The sequence below is a fragment of the Heterocephalus glaber genome, unplaced genomic scaffold, assembly GCF_053883595.1.
Source record: "Heterocephalus glaber isolate CG9 unplaced genomic scaffold, H.glaber_assembly_v1.0 deba00001428, whole genome shotgun sequence".
NCBI classification, from domain to species: domain Eukaryota; kingdom Metazoa; phylum Chordata; class Mammalia; order Rodentia; family Bathyergidae; genus Heterocephalus; species Heterocephalus glaber.
The window spans coordinates 15607528-15630838 of record NW_028258293.1 but is presented as its reverse complement, the minus strand read 5'-3'; the positions used below and the strand labels follow the sequence as shown (position 1 = coordinate 15630838).

The following is a 23311-nucleotide window of genomic DNA, read 5'->3' as shown; positions in this document are numbered from 1 at the left end:
AGTCCTGATTTTTTTTTTTTTTTTTTTTTTTGGTACCGGGGAAGGAACTTGGGACCTTGCACTTGTGAGGCAGGCGGCGGAACCACTGAGCTAAATACCCAGTGCTCTGATCTTGATTTAGACTTAATGCTTATTCCTTGTTATATCATTATTTGTATAAATACATTAGGCTTCAGAAAACCAATCTTAAACAGTTTTATATTTTTGATATTCAAATGACACGAAAATACTTTATCTAAGATGATTTGTACTGTTACAGAATAAACAGGCTTTGGGCACTTGCCTGTCTTTTAAGGATACAATGATTGTTAAGATGATAATGAGATTTTTGTGGAAATTAGAATTAATCCTATATTTTACAATTATGAAATATATGTAAACTAAATTGTTTCCTTTTATCCCTCTAAATATTCAAAACTACTGAGGAATAACTAATGATTCAAAGATCATAATTTGATAAATAATGGCTAATTGTAGTTTAAATTTTACCCATTATTATAAATATATATATAATATAGTGCAATATATATACATTTAATCTGATATTAGATATTTTTCATTGAAATATTTTTATTAAAGATTTCACTCCTTTGAATATCTCTCACTCTATACACTGTCATTAGTCTTCTATCATCCAGTCAAGAACAAACATGCTCTAACCTGCCATGTTAAAAAAAATTCTTATCTACCGTTACTCTTTTTTTTTGGTACTGGGAGTTGAACTTGGGTCCTTGTGCTTGCGTAGCAGGTGGTGAAACCACTGAGCTAGATCCCCGGCCCTTTACCGTTACTCTTACAGCATGATTCTCAGAAGATGTTTTTCTCTAGTCACTGTCTCTACTTCTTCACTTCTGTAAATTCTTCTTAATTTTTTGGCCAAAGCTGAATTTTATAAAATATGCAGAAAGTGTAGAAACAAACGCCAATCTTTAACTTTAAATATTACCATTAACATTGAAGTTCTGTCTTTGCTACTCCTTGATAGTTTCTCTTCCCCTTTAGAGATAATAAGCATTCTGAATTTTTCTATAGCTTCATCTATATAGGATATATATGAATATGTATATGTCTCTCCCAAAAGTATATCTCGATGCTATATGTTTTATTTATACTGTATTTTTCTGAGGCTTGATTTTTTTTTTTTGTTCAACGTTTTTTTTTTTTTTTTTTGGAGAAGATAAAATAATTTTAATGTCCATTATTATGTTATACTAAAACCTAGAAAATAATTGAGTGCAATAGCACTCAGTAATTTAAATTTGCTATTTTTTCCCCATGATGTTAGGATGATAACCATTGCAAAGTACATGTGTCTGGTATCGGGGTAGGTTTTATTCCCTGGCCAAAGTTTACAATCAAATTAAGGCCTTCAGTGTCTCTGACTGCTCTATTGGCTCTTGCTAAAAATCTGAGGTCTTCAAGAAAAGTAATGTATTCCTGATGCTCTAGGGCTGTGCTGAGCTCCATCAACTCATCTGTAAAGGTATTGTCCAATCTTCGATCAGCAAGGAAATTCGTTAGGTGGTCATTAAGGCCCAGTCCAAGGAATCTGTGTTAACTGTGTAATTAGTGATACCTGTATACAGTGTGTAATTGATTAAGTCAGGGTGATTAACATTTCTCTTTCCTTAAACATTTATGGATTTTTTTGTATGTTAAGCTTTCAGTTGTTCTCTTCTAGTTCATGTGTGTGTCTAGAGTTTGAAGTGACTGATTTACGAATGCTAGACAAGTGCATGACCACTGAGCCACATCTCCAGCCCAAGTAGTTCTTGCAAAATATGTAGTGAACTCTTCTTGTAAACTGTAGTCATCCTGCTGTGCTGTAGAACATTAGGAATTACCTCTCTTATGTAACTATAATTTGCTATCTGTTACCCAATCACCATCTGCCCTTCTGCACCTTACGCTTCCTAGTCTCTAGTGAACACTACTCTTTACTTGTATGAAATTGACTCTTTTATCCTCCATATTTGAGTGAGAATATATGGTATTTCTTTCAGTACCTGGCTGGTTTCACTTAACATAACGTCCTTTAGTTTTATCCATGTCACTGCAAATCACAGGATTTCATCCTTTTTTGTGATGGAATAATATTCCATTGTATATGTATACCATATTTTCTACAAGTATCTCTTCAACAGACTGATTCCATTTGCTTTGAATAACCAGTACAAAATAGTAGTAGTAGTACTATTTTTTACTTTTTGAGGATGATCTCTACTATTTTCTGTAATGGCTGTAGTAGTACATATTTTCACCAACAGTGTAAGAATTTCCCTTTCACTTCACCCTTGTCAGCATTTGTTATTCTTTCATCTTTTTGATAATAGCCATTTTAAATGGGGTAAGATAATATTTCATTGTGGGTTTTTTTTGGTACCGGGGATCGAACTCGGGTCCTTGCGCTTGCGTAGCAGGCGTCGAAACCACTGAGCTAAATCCCTGACCCTCATTGTGGTTTTGATTTGCATTCCTCTGATCATAAATAATGATGAACATTTTTTCATACATGTGTTGGTCATTTGTATGTTTTCTTTTAGGAAGTTTCTATTCAGATCATTTGCCCTTTTAAAACTCAGATTTTTTTCCTGCTGTAGTTTGAGTTCTTTTTGTATTCTGAATATTAATCCCTTCTCAGATGAATAGCTGGCAAATATTTTCTCCCATTCTGCAGATTGTCTCTTTAGTATGTTGATAGTTATCTTTACTATATAAACTTTTAAATTTGATATAATTCCATTTGTCTTATAGATGCTTTTGTTGCTTGTGCTTTTGAATCTTTAAAAAAAAAATACCATTGTCTATACCAGTGTTTTGAAGTTTCCCCCCCATTTTCTTTTAGTAGTTTTCTTATTTCAGGTATTTAAGTTTCCGATCCATTTTGAGTTGATTTTTGTACATTGTGTAAGATAATGGGTCTAGTTTCATTCTTTTACATGTGGATATCCAGCTGTCTCAGCACCATTTATTAAAGAAACCATCCTTTCTCCAGTATTTGTTTTTAGCTTTAGATGCATGAATTTATGACTGAGTTACTTCACCATTTTATCCCATTGGTATATGTCATTGTTTTAATACCAGTTGTTTAATATAGTTTCACAGTCAGGTATTTTGATGCTTCCAGCTTTTTGTTGTTTTATTTTTCTTTAAGGTATCTTCAGGGCCTGGGATTTAGCTTAGTGGTGCCCTGCCTGCTTGGCAAGAGCAAGGTTCTGAGGATATCTTTAGTTATTTGGAGTCTTTTGTGAGTCCATACAAATTTTAGGATTATTGTTTTCTGTTTTCTGTGAAGAATATTATTGGTATTTTGATGGCGATTTCATTGGATCTGTATGTTGCTTTGGGTATTATGGACGTTTTAATAGTAGTAATTCTAATCTGTGAACACGGGATATGGGTCCATTTTTGTATTCTCTTCAATGTTTTATAATTTTTATTGTAGACATTCACTTCCTTGGTTAAATTTATTACTAGATACTTTTTTTGGAACAATTTCCTTTTCTCTGGCATCTGTTATTAGAGACCTTTGGGTTCCTGTGGAGACATCACATTACCTCGCTTTTCAGTGCTTTTTGTATTCCCATGTTGCTGTTTGCCTATATAGCATGTCAGTTGCTTCTCCCAATTTTAGATAGTAAAAGATTTTTGTCGTGTATATGTATCCTAGGGTGTTGGTGGGGTGGACTGTGTTGGGTTTGGTTCCAGGATGGGTGCAGTAGTGTCTGTATAGCTTATTCAGCTATAATTAATATTGGTCATGGCTGTATGTGTCTCAGTGAACTAAACTGCAAGGGTTTGTGGTATTCACTAGCTGGGATGCAACTCTCTTAGACCGGTGGCTTTGCTAGTGGCTCTGGCTATAGCACACATGGCTGTGGATATGTGGTGCTTGTGGCAAGTTATATGGCAGTAGGGCCACTCTAATCAGCCTACAAAGGCACATCATAGCATGTATGTTAGGGAGGTTGGAGTTCCTGTCAGTGCCTGGGGGTTACTTGGGAGTTAGGCTGCACTAGTGGGTCTAGATGGAATGCTTATCAGTCCAAGGACTGTGTGGGTCCTTTCAAGGGACCTAGGAATTATAGTTGCTCATGGAGGTCTGCTTGGCTGCCTCCTGGGGCAATGGTGCATGCGTGGTGCTGCCCATCTACTTCTCCAGGCTTTGGCATGACAAACCATTCAAGTCAGGCTACCTGTTGCTTCCTGGGGCTGTAGAAGGGTAGGTAGGTGTAACATGCTGCTTCTTGGACTTGCCAGAGGGCAGCCAGGGCTGCCTGGCAGCTTCTAGGGGTCATTGGCAGGCTGAACCACTTAGTGAAGGCTGTCTAATGCTTCTTCAGGCCTAGGATGGTGAAAGGAGCTGCCTAGCTGTTGCTTCCTAGCTGTAGATTGCTGGACAGGGCCTCCAACTTACTTTGTAGGCCTGCAGGATGGTGGAAGGTACTGCTGGGTGACTTCCTATACTTTAGATGGTGGGACTCCTTACTGGTTCACAGGAATGGCCAAAGTTTTGGGGGTGACTCCCTGGCAGCTTCTCAGGATCCTAAGACAACAGAGTCTCCAGATGGTGCTGCAGCAGTAGCTTAAGCAGAACAATATGGTTTATGATCTTTCTCTGGGACAGCGCATCTGCAAGGATTCTTCAGCCAGCTCCCCAAACTGAGCTCAAGGACTGAGGGCTAAAGGCTTCTCCGGGAGGAATCTGTTGGGGCTTTTTGCTTATCTTTCCCCTTTGTATGTGAACTCTCTTTGTTCAGGGTTGATCTTGACTGGAGAGATGAGATAGTAGATGTTGTATGCTTAGTTACTTTCAGTTACCTTCTTTATAAGTCCTACTTGAGTATTTATGCTCTAAAATTTCGACCATGTTCCAATACTCAATCTCAAACACTTCAGTGGAAAAATAATTGCTTTTCATAGTTTTAGTCCTTTTTTGGGGGAAAGAAATCTTGCCAGGCACCTCTAGTCCATTTTAGTGACATGTGATCTAAACCTTTACTCTTTATTAGTATATTTGTCATTTTATGAACCACATTTTGAATGAAACTTCTCTAAGATACATACCTAACTCTAGAATTCTTGGGACATTTATTTTATAATTATGCAGAAATTTAAAAAAAAATCACTAACATCCTAGTTGTTGAGATACACAGTCTGGCAGCTCATTGTAGTGTTTACTGAATCTGTTTTTAATCCTTTTTGTTTGGTTTTTTGAGACAGGGTGTGGCTGTGTAGTTCAGGCTGGCCTTGAACTTATGACCATCCTCCTGCCTCAAGTCCCTGAGAGCTGTGATTACAGGTGTTAGTCATTACACCTGGATTGTTTTAAATTCTTAAACCAAATTTCAGCCCAAGATCTGCAGCTTTTTGATAATAAAATTTTGATCCTAGGGAATGTGGCTGCAAATAAGGGTGACCTATACCTTAAGAGCTGATTCAAAGCCAACCTAGCAAGTACAAATGGGAGAAAAATCAGGATAATAAAATCCAGGAGGGCTAATTTATTGAGCATGGTGGTCTACAATAGAAAATGCTACAGTAGAGAGATCTAAATGTATTTGGAGAGTAAAAGCATTGCATATGGTAAAGTTTTATGTACTTTCAAGATTACAATTGAAATAGAAAAGTATCACTTATCAAGTTAGTAGCAGCTTCTGCATAGGCAGCCTTGGAATTGTCTTAAGTGCATTAGGGAACATTCGCAGAATGTAAGCTAAGATAGGGTTGCTTTTATAAGCAAGCAGCAGGATTACTTTATGTGTGTATTTCTCAACCTGCTTTTCTTTATAACCCTCATCCCTCGTCCAGCAACCTCTTTAGACGTCCTTTTCCTAATTACCCCTTTTCCACAATGTTATCTTTTTATGTACAGTATATCTTTTATGTACTATGGCCTTTGGAGGGCCACATGCTATTTTAATTTTTAAGATATTTTGGTCCCAAGAACCAATTTTCACCCACTTGGAGTGATGGTACCCTCATTGGGAATGCTAGATATGGATACAGATACTGCTTTTGGCAGTAGGGTGCAAATATTTGAAAAGGTAATGTCAACTTAATCATGTAGGTAAATGAAGTGGGGAGAAAAGACATACTTGAATGTTAAACTGTCCTAATGGAATTATAGTTGACTTATCAAAAAACAACTTCTGTTTAGGCTAACGAATTGGGGAAGTGAGGTATAGGCATTATTTAAGGGTATCCTTGTGGAAGAAATATAGAAGTATGGATCATAATAGTGCAATTTGGCAAATTTGTATTCAGAATGCACATTAGTGAATTCATGCCAATTTCATGGGTAATTTTTAGTCATCATAAGATGTTGAACTTTCATTATTCAACATGAGAAAATATCAAACTTACACATGTCATGATGATGGGAGGAATGGTGAATAAACTAGTTGAAATTCTCAATCTCCAAAGAAACTTTGACAGGCTAAAATAAGGACAAATAAAATATTGCACTTGAATCTAAAAGTCAGTTGTACAAGCATAGCTTGGAGTAAATGGATTATAATAATACCAAGTATAAAAGACTCTTAGGAATTTTAGGTTATTAATTTGAGTTTTTAGGAAGCTATTAACATCTTAAGCTGCATTAATTAGTAACTACAGAATCTCAATTGTATGCTACTACAACCTAAAATAATAATGTCAGGGCCGTACATAGGGCCATATAAAATACTGAGTAAATTTAATGAATCTATTAAAATATATGATATACTTTGTGTATAACTACACTGTAACATTTTGTGGGCATTGATCCATGAATTTTCTAAGTAGGTATAGTATTGTCTGGATATTTTTTGGGAAAAATAGATTTCTTTTCATTGGCAAGAAAGAGATTATCTTTTGTAAGGATGTTGACCAGAAGATGGTGATAATAATTGACACATTTTTGAATGATGAATGGTGGGTGTAAAATATAACTTGGAAAATAGGGTCCACTGACAAGTTCTTGCCAAGAGTCTATTTTTGTATGACCCTCATACTAAAAATGCTTTTTATATGTTTAAAAGAGTTATAAGAGAAAAATAAAAAACAATATTTCATAAAGACCTTATATGACTTGCAATGCCTAAAATACTCTGTCCCTTTACAGAAATAGTTTTGCCAACTCTTGATAAAACACCAGACAAATGACAAAATAGGTAACATTTTTAAGAGTTTTACAACCAAAACACTTAAGACCAAGGGCAAGAAACAACACAGATAGTACTGTATATGGAAATTATATGATTATATTACAAATTAAATAGGCTTATATTCAAAGCTAGGATTGAAAGATAGAAAATAGCAATCAAAATGAATTACTTAAGCAAAAGGGAAGAGATGTATTCTTACATGAATAATTTTGAAATTTATGATTAGTGATGAGTGGCACTTGTAGCTTATTAAAGTTAATTTTATCTCCTTGAATACAATGACTACTTATACTGTGTAGGGAAGCAGCCCTGAAAGCCTCCCAGGAAGAAGGCAGGACAGAACTACTCTAGGGCTAAGATACTATCTTTGATATTCCAGAAAGGAGATAAACAGGCCTGCAGTCACTAATTATCTGCATATTAAATGATGTATATGTTGCTTTTTAAAAATCCATTCCTTTATACATAATGTAGCCCCAAAGACCACAGCTTTTAAAATACTTTTCACTGAAGGGTCTTATTGGTAAGGAAATAGCTCCACCAATTGACACTGATTTTAAGATGATGAATAATAAGCCTTTAGAAAGGGGGGTTGATGATATTTAATTTTTCTTGTATTTTTAGTGATTAGATGTGATTTTGGATTTTCCTTTTGTGTTAATAAACATTTGAAAGTTATATAGCATTTTTAGTGACTTTATCTTATTTTTTATTTGGATTTTTCAATTATAATTTGTATAAAGTAATGAAATATTCTGTCTAAAGATCATTTTTATTCTTACCTCCCTGATACCCTTACAAAGTAAAGCTGTTTTAGGTATCTATAATTGAAAAACTGCCATTTGTCTTTATATATATTTATTTATTTTTTTATTTTAACCAAATGGATTTTTTTTTCCAGATGATTCTTTGGGATTGGGACTTAAAGCAGTGGTATAAGCCTCATTACCAGGTAAATAAAATATCACTAATAACTAATATCTGTAGTGAAAATTTGACCTTAAAGTTACATTTACAAGATTCCTGTGTCATAAAATTTTCTTATAACTGAAATAAGTTAACTAGAAATTTTATTGAGGTAGATTAAAAAAATACTGTTTAAATGTAAAGGCAAAATAAAATAAGAAATCAGATTTATACAAGTAATCATTTAAAAAATGTTAATATAATCTAGGCTTAGATAAACTAGTATTTTTATATTAAAGATGAGAATATTTTTCTTTTCTGATGTGGAACACTGATCTACAGAAGGAGATGAACAGATTTAAGGCCACATTTGAGATAGCAGAGCAGTTGGCAGAATATATTTATTAGGGAAGCAAGAACACTCATTTTTTGTAAATTTTTTTCAGTTATAACATATATACAGAAAAGTATATAGCTGAGTGAATTTTCACAAGCTAAACATCTCGTGTAAATAGTACCTCTAAGAAGAAATAGAACATTACCAATGTCCCAGAAGCCGCACGATGCCCCATTTTCCAAGCATTACCTGTATTCCAAAGGTAATTCTTCTCCTGACTTCTAGTGATTAGTTTTGCTTATTTTTGAACTTTATAAGTGACATAACATAATATATACTTTAAGATTAATTTTAAACCATTTAATAGATGTGCATATCAGATGAATTGAAAATCGAAATATAAAGAGAAAAAAAATCACTTGAAAACAATCTATAGCTCTGTTCTTATAACTGTGCTAATTTTGATGTACATCTTTGTAGATCTACCTATTACAAATATATTTTCTGTTCTAAAAAAATCATGGTACATTTTCATCTGCTATTTGAAACCTGATGTTTTTCACAGTGATAAGTAAATATTAATAAATATTAAGTTATGTTACAGAAATGTTATACATGTTTATTAAATTGATTTTAATAGTTGTCCCAACACCAGTTTTTGAAAAGTGAACATCCCTTTGAATAGCAATAGCCACAGTAGTCCATAGAATGAAGTATTCTCTAGATTTTGATGAACAAGAGAATGTAACCATTGCAGTAAGATGAAATCAAGGAGCTGGCTACACCCGACCTAAAATGAGGTGGGGTGGTTCCTCGACCTACTTACATAGTGGACTTCATCATTATTCATATTCAGAAAGATCCTCAGTTTCCAATCAAAAAAGTATCTAAATTAGTGATAAAATCTAAAGTTAAATAAGCAGTAATGGCCAAGACCATGCATTTGTTGTCAGGCAGACTGGTGTATCATATTAAGCACCTTGGTCCTTTGTTTTTATTTAATTTTTTTTGCTGTTTTTTTCTCTTTTCCTTTCTAATGACCTTTTCTTTTAATTGAAGTATAACATTCGTCTATAAAATGCAAAATGCATAAATGTACAATTTGTGAATTTTCTCAAGCTGAATACACACCTGTAACCATCATTTGGATGAGGAGTCGAGTATCCTGAAAGCCCTTATATACTTTCCTTTTAGTCATTAACTTCCCTCAAGCATTATATCATCCTGATTTCTGCCATTATGACTTAGTTTTTAAAGTTTTATCTAAGTGAAACCAAAGTTTTTATTTTCTGTTTTATTTCTTTCTTTTCAAAATTTATCAGTGAGATTAATATTACTACATGTAGGGCTGGGGATTTAGCTCAGTGGTTCCACCGCCTGCCTCACAAGTGCAAGGTTCCAAGTTTGATCCCCGGTACCCTGGAATCCCCCCAAAAATATTACTACATTTAGCAGTAATCTAGTCATATTCTATTTACTATTCCATTGAATAAATATATCATAGTTCATCCATTATTCAGGTAGTCATTGTTTTATTTTCACATCTTTGGTTATTGCAAGTAATGCTGTTGTAATGATGTGTTAGGTATATTATCTTAGAATGAGTTGTTAGCTTATGCCTACAAATATTCACTTTTTAAAAAAATTCTTTTTCCAAATATTCACTTTTAATACACAGTGCCAGACAATTCTCCAAAGAGTTTGTATTAATTTTTATTCAACCATCAACAGTATGAGAGTTCCAGTTGTTCCACACCCTCACCAACACTTGGTAGTATCTCTTTTACATACTTTTGGTAGCTATGTGACTGTCATGTTTGTAGCTTAAATATTTGTACTTCACTGATGATTCATGGTTGAAGTGAGGGTCTTTTCATATAATTGTCTACCCAAATATCTTCTAATCAAGTCTTTTGTCTAATTATCTTTTACTTAACAGTCAGTAGGAGTACTTTTTATATTCTAAACATGAATATAAACATATATACATTAATATACATACATATATACATATGTGTATTGTATATCTATTGCATGTTAAAAAGCCCCAGTATGAAGTTTATTATGGTACATTCTGATGAAAATATATACTATTTATTTTAATGAATAATATATAATATATTTGATTTGTCTTATATATTTATAGTGTATATTTTCATATATAAATATATAGTATATATTTTAATGTAGGGCCAATTTATCAAGTCATTTTAATTTTGTTTAGCAAATTTTTGCATTTTTTAAAAGTGAAAAATGGGTTCTCTTAAGTTGCCCAGGCTGGCCCCTAATCCCTGGGCTGAAACAATCCTCCTTCCTCAGCCTCCCAAGTAATGGGAACTGTAGGTGCATGTCAGTACATCTGGCCCTTGTCTCTTACTTATGAAGTACAGATGGCCAATAAGTATATAAAAAATGTTCAACATCTTTAGCCATTAGGAAAATGAAAATCAAAACTACATCAAGATTCTGTCTCATCCCAGTTAGAATGGCTATCATTAAGAATATAAAAAACAAAAGCTGGTGAAGTTGTGGGGAAAAGGAACCCTTCTGTACTGTTGGTGGGAATATAAACTAGTATAGCCACTAAGGAAATCAGTGTAGAGCTTCCTCAAAAAACTAAAAATGTAGATAGCATTTGACCCAGCTATCCTACTCCTGGTATATTCAAGACATCATACTATAGTGATATTTGCATGCCATGTTTATTGTGGCATAGTTCAAAGAGCTAAGCTGTGGAAATAGCCTAGGTACCTGACAATGAGTGGATAAATAAAATATGGAATGGAATATTACTCACCATAAAAATGAAATCATGTCATTTGCAGTAAAATGTATGGAACTAGAAACCATTATGTTAATTGAAATAAGTCAGACTCAGAAAGTCAGATAATTACATATTTTCTTTAATAGGTGGAATCTATTAAAAAAATTACTTAGTGAGGAGAAAAGGAGAGATGACTGCTAAGTAGAAGGAAAACTATAGAGATGAGGAAAGCAATTGAGGGAAAAAGGTGGCAAGGGGGAAAAGAGTAATGGAGGGTGAAGATAATCAAAGTACGATATATGCATGTAATAGTATGCCAAAATGAAGCCCATTATTCTCTTTAACTAATATAACAACACTAATAAAGCAGCAACAGCAACAAAAGAACTTTGCTTGCTTACAAGGCTATGAAGATTTTCTCCCATGTTATCTTTTAGAAGTTTTCTTATTTTAGTTTCCATCTTTAAATCTGTAATGCATTTGGAGTTGATTTTTCAGTTTGGGTCAGATAGAAGATTGTTATTTCTATATAGTGTGAGATATAGCTCAAGATATATTTTTTTCTGTATGATATGCAGTTGACCCAGTTATAATTTTAAAGTGCTATTTTAATTTCAAAATATATATTTTTTGAGAATTTTTACTTGGTTTTTCCATCGCTTAATTAACCAGTGTTTCTAAATTTGCAAATGCCTTTGGGTTAAAAGTGGTTCTGAATTTAAGCTTCCTTCTTTATTTTCATCTAATTGTATGTTGCTTGGCCTCCCTGCCTTTATAGCCCTGAACTCTGGATTTGTTTTCCCAGCCCTTTTGAGATTATAGAGCGCTCTACTCTGTTTCTTAGTCTGCTGAGATTCTCATTCTCGCTGCCCTGTACCAGTTGTGAATCAGCAGCATGCTCCTTGTTGGGAAGAAATACAGAATACTGGTTCATGTCTATCTTTTCTGTTTGCTCTTAGTTCTTGTCCTTTCAAGCCCTGGATGATTGGTTCTGCTGTGTTGCTTTGAAATGTACACTATTACTATTTTAATTCAGTGTTTTCTAGATGTTCTAGGCAGTTGATCTAATACAAACTAGTTACTCTTAGCTGAAGAAGTAGGCAAGTCTCTGAAGTCACTCAGAATCTATTTCTTCACCTATAAATTGGGAATAATACCAGTTCCCTTAGAGGGCTGACTAAAAACATAGTAGTACTGAATAAAAATGTGCACTAATATTATATTAATTTCAATAAGAGTACATGTTAATATCTTTGAAATGTAGGATAAGACAAATCAACATTTTTTCTGTAAATGAAGGATCAGAGAGTACATATTTTAGCATTTTCATGCAAAGTATTAGCCATGACACCACTACAGCTTCTCTTCTTCCTTTCCCTTTTGCTCCCCCCATTCCCCATTGCTTCTTCTTCAATAACTATTTAAAATGTAAAAACTATCTTAGCTTTCTGTACAAAATCAGGATTTTGCCAAATATAAGCCAATGAGAATAGGCATGTAAGTTCAACTTTTAAGTTATAGTAAATAATTTAAATGTTTAATTTGATTTAGTATAAGCTATATCATGTCTTGCTCATTACTTTATCTCCCCTAGAATAAAAGCTGATGACCTTGTCATGGATGAGAAGGAACTCACACAGTCTGATTCCCTTCTTATTTCTCTCTGACTCATCTTTACTTTCTCCTTCATTTACTCTGTTCCAGATATGCTGGCGTCCATGTTATTCCTCAAACAAGTAAAATAATCTTCTGCCACTAAATCTTTGCATTTGCTAAGTCTCTTTGCCTAGAGTCAATTCTTGATATAAATGGTGCCTTCTAAGTGAGGCATTCCCCCATTATCCTCTCCAAAATTTCATTGGCTTTCATTACTTTCTCTTCCCTTTCTTTGCCTTATTTTTTGCTTTTAGGCCTGCTATAAGCCTCAATTAAAAAATAACTCAGCTTGGAACTCAGTGTTCTCAAACATTTGGTGCTTTTCCAACCTTATTTTTCATTGCTTTCTTTTACATAGCCTTTCATATTCCCTGTACATCTCTGTTTTATCATTTTGTACATTGATTTGCTCTTTCCCTGTTGTGGAGTAAGTTTTCCTGGTCATTTTTCTTTAGTTTTATTATAAAAAATTTTTTTTGTAATATTTGTACATATAATCCTACCGCATTTTTAGGGCCCAGCTCAAACATCGCATCTTCCATAAGTTTCTCCTAATCATTTATATCAAACGTGTCTGTTGCTTTTGAACTGTAATACCATTTTTCTGTATTTTTACCTTACATTTCTATAATACTGATAGTAATAGTACTACTTATCGCATGTTAAATGTATTCACTGCACACTGCCTTACACACTTTACCGGTATTACCAGATTTAACTCTCATATCAACCCTTAAAGAAGTACATTCTTATCCCCGTTTTAAATGAAGAAACTAAAATGTTCAGGTGTTAATACAGGTTGTTCAGATTACAGAGTTAGGATTAACATTTAGATTTCAAACTCAAGCAGTTTTGCCACAAACCCTTGTTGCTGTGCTACAGTGTCTCATAAGTAAGGTAAATGAAAGAAATGCTTTATGCATTTAAAAGAAATTTTGACATAATAGAAAGGAAATCATCATTAAAGTAATGAAATTTCCAAATAATAGACCTTAAATATAGTTACAGTTCTATACTAATTATAAAGTTAATAAGTCGGTAATGAATACCATTAACTATGAACTAAGCTAATAAAAATAAAGAAGCATATAGTATCTACAGTATTATAGTATATATAGAAAATTTTAAATTAGAATTATTCCTTTTGATATATGTCATTTATTTATGCCTGTCCAAATGAATGGAAATTTGTTAGGTTAAAGAAGAGCTTAATATTAAGTTTTTTGTCTAACAAATACATGATTTTACGATTTTTACTTGTCTAGAATTCTGGAGGTGGAAACGGAGTTGATCTTTCAGTGCTAAATGAAGCTCGAAATATGGTGTCAGATCTTCTGGTGGACCCAAGCCTTCCCCCACAAGTCATTTCTTCCCTACGGAGTATCAGCAGCTTGATGGGTGCTTTTTCTGGTTCCTGTAGGCCAAAGATTAATCCTCTCACACCATTTCCTGGATTTTATCCCTGCTCTGAAATAGAAGATCCAGCTGAGAGAGGAGATCGAAAACTTCACAAGGTTAAAATATAGTAGTCATCCAGCCTTTTTTGGGGGGGAGTACCAGGGATTGAACTTGGGCTCTTGTGCTTGCGAGGCAGGCGGCAGCACCACTGAGCTAAATCCCCAGCCCCATCCAGCCTTATTGATCACATTTAATGATATTTTCCGATTAAAACTGCTTCTTTAAATGTTATGTAGCATACAGTTTCCTTTTCAAGGATCAACTTCTTTTATATTTAGCTGTTTGGGACTTTATAGGCAGTTAAACTCTAATTCTGAATGAGTATTCAGTTTTTATTTTAAATAACAGTGCTGTAATTAGCAGTTATAACTTGAAATCAACTATTATTATAAAGAAATGCAGAAAAAGCAAATTAATTTTAGGCTTGTAGAAAAAACTAGTAAATCATGTCAACCTATTCTTTACAATTTAGAAATTGTTGAACAAGAACAAATTATCATTATACTATTCATATTATGAATTATATAACATTATTTAAAAATGATTCACACCTTTTTTTAATATGTTTTTAAATTTTTTTAAATTTTATTGGTACATTTTAGGTACACAATATAATGACATTCATCATTGTGAAGAAATTTGCACCTTTACATAATCTCTCTTGGTTCTTATTTTTCCCCCTTCCCCTGCCCTCCCTTCAACCCCTCCACACCTCCCTATTTACAGACTTTGTTTCCATTTTTCCATTTTCTCATATTAATTCCATTCCCTTCTTTCCTTTCCCCTACCCTTCCTACTTCCCCTTCCCCTTTGCCCCTTCCTATTTCACAGTATCTGTTATACCTTTTAGTCCTTATTTACACTTTGTTTCTCACACTAGAGAAACTATTCATTATTTACACACGTGTGTCCTGTTTATTTGATTTAAGAGTATCACCTCAGTGTGCATCCATTTAGTTATAAATGTCTCTAATTTCTCATTTTTTATGGCTGAGTAGTACCCTGTTCCCCTGACCCCTTTTTACTCACTGGAAATTGCTGTAGCTCAGTAGGGACTGATTTTTCCACCATTAGATGTACTATTAAGCCAGGGATTTAGCTCAGTGGTTCCGGCGCCTTCCTCGAAAGCATAAGGTCCCAAGTTCGATCCCTGGTACCAAAAAAAAAAAAAAAAGAAAATAGATGTACTATTAATTTCTCTTTATTACTATACAGTTTTGTTTAGGTTTTTAATTGCTTTATTTGAATTATTATTGATAGCTTTAGCAGTAGGTAAAATCATAAAAGCATTAAAACTAGAAATGGATTATTCTAGTTCAGTTAATTCTACAACTAAGGAAACTAATCAAGACTTGGTGAAATTCAATTCATTTGATTTTGTTAACTGTAATAGTGTATGTAGAACTTAGAAAAAGACTAATAGAGATTTTGGAGGATTTTGATCAGTTTCAGTCTGTCAGTTCTTAGTATGAGAGTTTAGAAATGTTGAAAAATTAACAAAGCCAAATGGTAATTATGTGATGCTTTTATTTTAAAGTAGTTTATATAATACTGTCTGCATTCATCTGAGCCTACTTTCCAAAAGTGGCACTTAGGCAACTTTTTTTAGTGCTCTATCAGAAAAAAGTTAATCACATGCATCCAGAATTCATGGAATAGCAATAAATGAATGAAGTAAGTGATACATTCTTGAGTTAGCTTTCACCTGATATGTGGCTGTCCCTTTGCATCTTTCCATTCACATTTGTTACTTACGATAGTTAAAAAACAGTTAATTCTTAAAAATCTTAATCATAAAAATAATACTGATAGCACTGTTATGTTTGTTACTACATTTACTCTGTAGAAAAGGGTACTGGTACATTTTAGAAACATTTAAAATGTAATAGTGATTAAACAGGATGCCTGAACACCTCATTTCCTGAGCATTGTAGTTAATCAGGTTTACTTTGGGTGCTGGAATCTACTGGTATGAGTAAGCCATATTAGAACCAGGAAGTAACTTTTATTCTTTTTCTTTGTGTTTTTTAAACTCATTAGAATTCTGTATCTAAATGTCTCTGCTTTTGAAAAAGCATATAAAAAGCCTATGTTACTTCAGAAAAAACCATAGCATTTATGAAAAAAATTTGTCAGCAAAAGAGAATAAGAATAGACAGTTTAATATAAATATCTTATATGTGTGTTAAGAACTAAGAAAGACTATATGAACCTAAATTTTAGTTAGCAACAACTTTTTCACTGTAGGATCAACTAACCATGGACCTTTACAAAATTAATATCCTTGGGACAGCTAAAGTATAATATACTTCTCTGAGATTATTGCAGTTTCTGTTGATAGTGGAAATTCATAAGGAACAGAAACTTACATAAATTTTAGCGAAACACCTATTCACAGTGGTCAAATTGGAATATTCCTTTTTGAATATTTGGATTAATTTAGAATATTTTTTAAAATTAGGATAAAATATTAATGCTTAACATATTTAGTTTAATCATTAATTCAGAGGGTAACTTAGAATCCTATAGTTTCTCCAGATTAAGCATTGGGTCCATTAGATACTAAAAATGTTTTTTAAAAAAATAGGATATAGGGCTGGTCATTTCTGATCCTATGCTTGTCCTCTGAAGTTGACTTTCAGGGTCAGTCTTTGAAATTCACTTTTTATTTATTTATTTATTTTTTGGTACCTGGGATTGAACTCCGGTCCTTGTGCTTGCGCAGCAGGCAGCGAAACCACTGAGCTAAATCCCTGGCCCGAAATTCACTTTTTAAATTTCCAATTGTTTCTTTCTCTTGAAACGTGCAAAAACCAACCAAACAAATAAACAAAAAAAAAAAATCTAGTTTAAATTGTAAGGAGTTCAGAAATCATTATTTACTAGGAGGAAGGTAAGTAGAACAATAGTATAGAAAGTAAAATTGGGAGTAAATGAACACATTTTCAAAATGAAATTTTCAGTTTCTCTTATACATGTTAAAATACATTTTGTATTGATATTTTATGTGCCATCATTATTACATGTGCAGTATATTCAAAGATAACAATTTTAACCACTGTTAAATTATTCAACAGGGCCTAAGTAGTAGGAATAGTTTACCAGCTGCACAGCTGAGAAGGAGCTCAGGAACTTCAGGATTGTCACCTATTGATCAGTCTTCAAGGTGTGAACGTAGTAATGGCAAAAGGCCTCATCAAGAATTTGGCATTTCAAGGTAAAATCTCCAGAGCCTTTTAGTATATGTGCTGCCGAAATGAACATTCCCCAGAGCCTTTTAAGGAAACTTAATGGATCCACCTTTTGCCCCTATGAATAAAGTTTGAAATAGTTTTAAGATCAGAAAAGAATGGTTGAAGTATTTTAGGTGTAGGACAACATCAATAGTAATAATAGGTATAATTATGAAACTGACTTTTAAAAAGAAATTAACATGCTCGCATGCTCGCCCTCAAAATTTAGGTAGATTGGATAGAAAGTATGCTGGAACCTTAGGAACATGAATAAGTGACATAGTTTAAGGAAATGAGGATCAGTTTAGGACAGGGTACTGGGACAGGGTTTTTTTTTTTTTTTGGTACTGGGAATCGAACTCTGATCCTTCCGCTTGCAAGGCAGGCGGCGGAACCACTGAGCTAAATCCCGGGCCCCTGGGACAGCTTTTAAACTGATGGAGGTGGCCATTACTGGGACAGTCCCCACTCTGGTATAGAGGATGCTAAAGAAGGTCAGCAGCGAGTTACTTGTGGAAGGATGAGCATGTTCCCAGGACTCAGTCACAGTTGTTAGGGTTGAGTAGCAAGACTCTTTCAACCCTGTTCTTAATAGAGGCCTAGATAACTAATATATTCTATAATTTGTTGAGAATTTACTTGGAACAAAATAGTCCTAATCCTACAAATTAAAGCCATCAGAAACTATAACTCAATGAGGCTGCCAAAATATAGGAGCTAAAATTTTCTGAAGGTAAATACCATTTTCTCTGACAACAAAGGGTTTAATACCTTTTCTTCTGAAAGCCAGGAAAGATACTGGTCTCTTATGTGGGTTAATACTTCTCTTTAATCAGTCATCTATGTTAATTAAATTGGAATTAATGCAAAATTCCAATGGATAATTAAACCACTCTTTGTTATTATTGCTCAGGTGTTGTACTTTATTTAGTTTGAGCTGTATAGTGTCACAGTTGAAACAGTAGATGACAGAATTGGAACATAGCTATTTATCTGTTAAAATTTATGTTAAGTCATATATGTGAAATATAATCAGATAGTTATAATTTTTGTTTACTTTCCTTTTTAGTCAAGGATACTATCTAAATGGGCCTTTTAGTTCAAATCTTCTGACAATCCCAAAGCAAAGATCATCTTCTGTATCACTGACTCACCATGTAGGTCTGAGAAGAGCTGGTAAGAAAATATTTTTTAAAATTATTTTTATTTTTATTTTTTTTTAAATACAGGGTCTCTGTATTTTGTCCAGGCTGAATCATCCTGCTTCAGCACATGCATGTGCCATTGCATCTAGCTTAGAAATCATTCTTTATGATTTAAATATGGTACTCTCAAAATATATGGCAGTATAAATTCTTTTCATTTTGCATTTATATCTAATTTTGAATACCATTTCATATATTTTAAGTTAACTTGAATAGGCAATTTTGGTTGGCTACTAATTCATCCATTAAATACATTGTGAATATCTACTATGTACCAGGTACTTTGTTAGGCACAAAGAATTCAGAGGTAAAATATAGAACTATTTTATTAAATGGTTACAGATTGAGAACAAGGAAGAGGGTTCTTCTGTAATATACTTGCTGAGAAAAAAAATCTTAGTACAAGAATAGAAAAAATTCTTGCCTATATTCTGGAAAGTCACGTTGGTATGATTTTTTTAAAATTAAAGAAAATAGAATACTGAACTTTTTAGATGGAAGGATATTTCACAAATACAACATTTAATAGAGAATATGAATATTTTAATATGAGGTATAACAGGATATATACAATCACAAAATTGTCTTATATACAATAAAACATAAACTGCAAAGAGGCAGAAAAATTTTATTGATGATGGAGAAAAACAAGCCCTAGAAGGAGATCTATATACATATTTGTGTTGGATTTAGCAGCTTTTAAAATAACAGTGATGCTTCAAAAAAATAGAAGGTAAAATAGGCAAAATGAATGGATAATTTGATCAGGGAACTGCAACATATAGAAAGGAAATGATGGACAGTTTAGAACTGAGAAATACATTTGATTAATTTAAAAAGTTGTTGAATGGTTTAAGGATAGATTGGATACAACAGAAAACAAAAACAGTGAACCTGAAGAGAGAAAAAGAAAATAGCGAAACTGAAGCACAGAGAGGGAAATAATGCATAACTAATAGAACAAATGTAAGACACATATGGAACATAAAGTTTTAACGTATGTGTGAATGAAACTACAAAAGGAGATAAAATAACACCAAATAACTTTCTAAAACTACAAGAAAATAAAACAGCCAACAGTTGCATAAAGCTCGGTGAATCCCAAACAACTTAAATACTGAGAAAATGATATCTAGGTATATCAGTGAAACCCATGAATTATAAAAATAAAGAGAACACTTTCAAAAGCAACCAGAAAAATGTTACTTTCCAAGGAACAATAATACAATGACTTATCAGCAGCAACTATAGAAGCCAAAGGCTATACATTGGCATATTTAAAACGATGAAAGAATAAAAATTGCCAGCATAGAATTCTTTAATGACATATCTTTGGAAAAATAAAATGAAGTAAAAACTTTTTTTTCACCATGCTCAACATGCATACATACACACAAAATTGTGATGAAGTGTGGTGATGGATATGTTAATTAACTTAGTTAATTAATTTGATAACGATTTCGCAGTATACAGTATATGTAAATCAGATCATCATCATATACACCTTAAATGTACACAGTTTTTGTCAGTTGTAACTCATCTGGGAAACAGTCTTTACCAAATCAGATAAGAAACTAGGAAAATGAAACTTTTTGCAATGTAAAACAAAAAAGTGAGTTAATTTCTTGCTAGTAGCCTTTGGCTATTAAGATTCAGAAAAGAGGTATGAGGAAAATAATTCAGATTGAAGCATGGAACTATAGGAACAAGTGAAAAACACTGGTAAGCTTAAATTAGTGGTTGAGTATATAGAAATATTAAGGAGTGAAAACAACAAAAATAATTGCGTTGTAGTATTTTATAATATATACAGAAGTCAAATATATAGTAACAGTAGCATAAGGGGTAGGGGAGGGGTAAATGGACCTAAACTTGTTGTAGAGTACTAGTAGTGATTGAAAAGTAGTAAAAAGTTCTAATTTAGAAGAGAGTAATGCTTCAAAGATGCATGGTGTAATGTACAGAATTACAATTAAAAGGATAATAGAAAAGGGTGTAACTAAAAAGCTAATATAAGAGGCAGAATGGCATGATAAAATATTAAATAATCCCAAAGAATCCAAGTAAAGAAAAATAAACAAAAACTGAAAGGATGACTAGGAAATAAATAGCAAGATAATAGATTAAAGAAGAGCTATGTAAAGACATCCCATGTTCATGGGTCAGAAAGCTTACTATTATTAAGATGGCAGCATTTCCTATCCAACACAGTCCTTACCAAAATTTGTAGAAATTGACAGTCTTATCCTAAAATTCAAATGGAAATGCAAGGGTCCCAGAATACCAAAATAATTTTTTAATAAAAAAGAAAAAGAAATAGGAAGACTCACGCTTCCTATTTTACCATGCTGTGACAGCCAAGAGAATATGGTACTGTCATAAGTATATTCCAATTCAGTGGAATAGAATTGATATTCAGAAATAAGCCTTTATATTTATGGTCAAGTTATTTCCAATAAAGATGCCAAGATAATTCACTGGGGAAATGAATAATGTTTTCAACAAATGGTGCTGGGAGACGTCAATATACATGTGCAAAAGAATTAATTTGGAATCCTACCTCTTACCATACTAAAAAGTTAACTCAGAAATGCATTACAAATTCAAATATAGCAGTTAAAGCCATAAAAGATAAGTGTTGGTTAGGGTGTGCAGATAAGGAACTTTTATACTCTGTTTGGAATGCAGATTGGTGCAGCCATTGTGGAAAACAGTGTGTAGCTTCCTCAAAAAGTTTAGAATTATCCCTCTTCTGGATATATATCCAAAAGATATGAAATCAGTACCCTATATATCCCCTCATATTCATTACAGCATTATTGATAATAGCCAAGATACAGAAACAACCTTACTGTCTATCATGTTGTAGACCTTAAATATATACATACAATAAATGGTACATATTACAAAAAAGTTGTCCATTTCACTTCCTGTACTAGGAAATTGAACTAGAAGCCAAATACTGTATGTTAAAATCAATCCTATGTGGAGAAAATTTAAATTACAAAACTTGTAGCAGAAAATATGGGAGAAAATACTTGTTACTTTGATTTTTTTAGTAAATTGTTCTTAAAAAATGATATCAAAAGCATGATCCATGATGTAAAAATTTGTATTTCAACAGACACAAGTAAGTGAAAAGACAGTTCACAGGGTGGGAAAAGATATTGGCAAATCATATACTTGAAATAGACTTGCGTCTAGAATATATAAAGAAATCTCAATAATAAAAATCAAATGAGCCAGTCAAATAATGGGCAAAAGATCTGAATTGATTCTTCAAAAATTATATACAAACAACCTATAATATAAAAATGTTCAGCAGTCATTGATAGGGAAATGTAAATCACGACCACAATGAATTACTACTTCATATCCTCTAGGACAGTGGTGGTGAACCTATGGCATGCGTGCCACAGCAGGCTGTTTGTATCATTGAATGCTCTAGAAGGTTTGCCATCACTGCTCTAGGATGTCGGTTAATAAAAAGACAGACAACAATGAATGACTAAACAAAATGTTACTTATCCATACAAGAGAATATTACTTGACACAGAAGTAGAATGAAGTAATAATACATGCTACAACATAAAGGAATCTTGAAAAACTGAAATAAGCCAGTCATAAAAGACTAAAAGCCATATGAATCTATATATATGAAATATCCAGAATAAACATTTTATAGAAAGTATATTATTGGTTGCTATGTTTTGAATGTACATCCCCCAAATTCACATGGTGAAACCTAATCCCCACTGCCATCCCCAAAGATTTAATTTGGCTCACATTTCAAGGAGATTTAGTCCATGGTCTGATGGCCTCAAGGCACAAACATCATGGTAGAAGCATGTGGCAGAGTAAAGCTGCTTTCATAGTAGTCAGGAAGCAGAGCAGGGAGCAGTGCCAGAGAGGAAGGGGTGAGGGACCAGCCATAGACTCTAAGGCCTTGCCTCCACATGTCCCACCTAAACAACATCCAGAAGTGTGTGCTACCAGTCCTCCAGGTGGACCTCACAGGCAATCAAGTTGACACTCCATCCTGCCATATATCACATCTCATCAACTTGCTACCCAAATAAATCTCCTAAAAACACAATCTCCAAATAAAGATAAATACCAAATTCATAGTTCTAACATAATTCAACTATCCTGTATGTGACTGGAAATGTAACAATCTCTCCTCCAAAGTCTCAGCAGTTCCAGCATTTTTCAAAATTCTAAGTCAGTGTCTCCTTGAAACTCCAGGCAAACTCCTAGGTGTGAACCTCTTTGAAACGAAACAACAACAAAAAACCAACAAAGTTATATAATCTCAAGGTGCAGTAACACAGACTAAGCATTCCTATTTGAAAAGGGAAATAGAAAAGAATTGGACCAAAACAAGACTGAAACCCAGCAGGCAAACATTAAGTCCTGTAGCCCCATGTCCAGCATCTGGGGCACATGGTGAGATATGAATCCTAGAGGGCTTAGGTGGCCCCATTTCTATGGCCTTGCTGGTTGCAGCCCATATGGCTTCTCTTCTTGGGCTGGCTCCACTCTCAGGGTACAGCTTTCCTTGGCAGATGTTCCACATTCCTGGCATTTCCAATTTCCTAGAGTCT

At 33.5% G+C, this 23311-nt stretch overlaps 1 protein-coding gene across 1 annotated transcript in view; it reads left to right on the top strand.

The window, feature by feature from the left end:
- The window catches only part of Pde3b (phosphodiesterase 3B), a 155963-nt gene that overhangs the window by 91172 nt on the left and 41480 nt on the right, over positions 1–23311 (top strand). Inside the window, exons 2-5 of the mRNA XM_087211612.1 lie at positions 8050–8100; positions 14077–14325; positions 17347–17486; positions 18572–18678. Coding sequence (XP_087067738.1) covers positions 8050–8100; positions 14077–14325; positions 17347–17486; positions 18572–18678 — 547 coding nt within the window. The remainder of the gene's footprint in view (positions 1–8049; positions 8101–14076; positions 14326–17346; positions 17487–18571; positions 18679–23311) is intronic.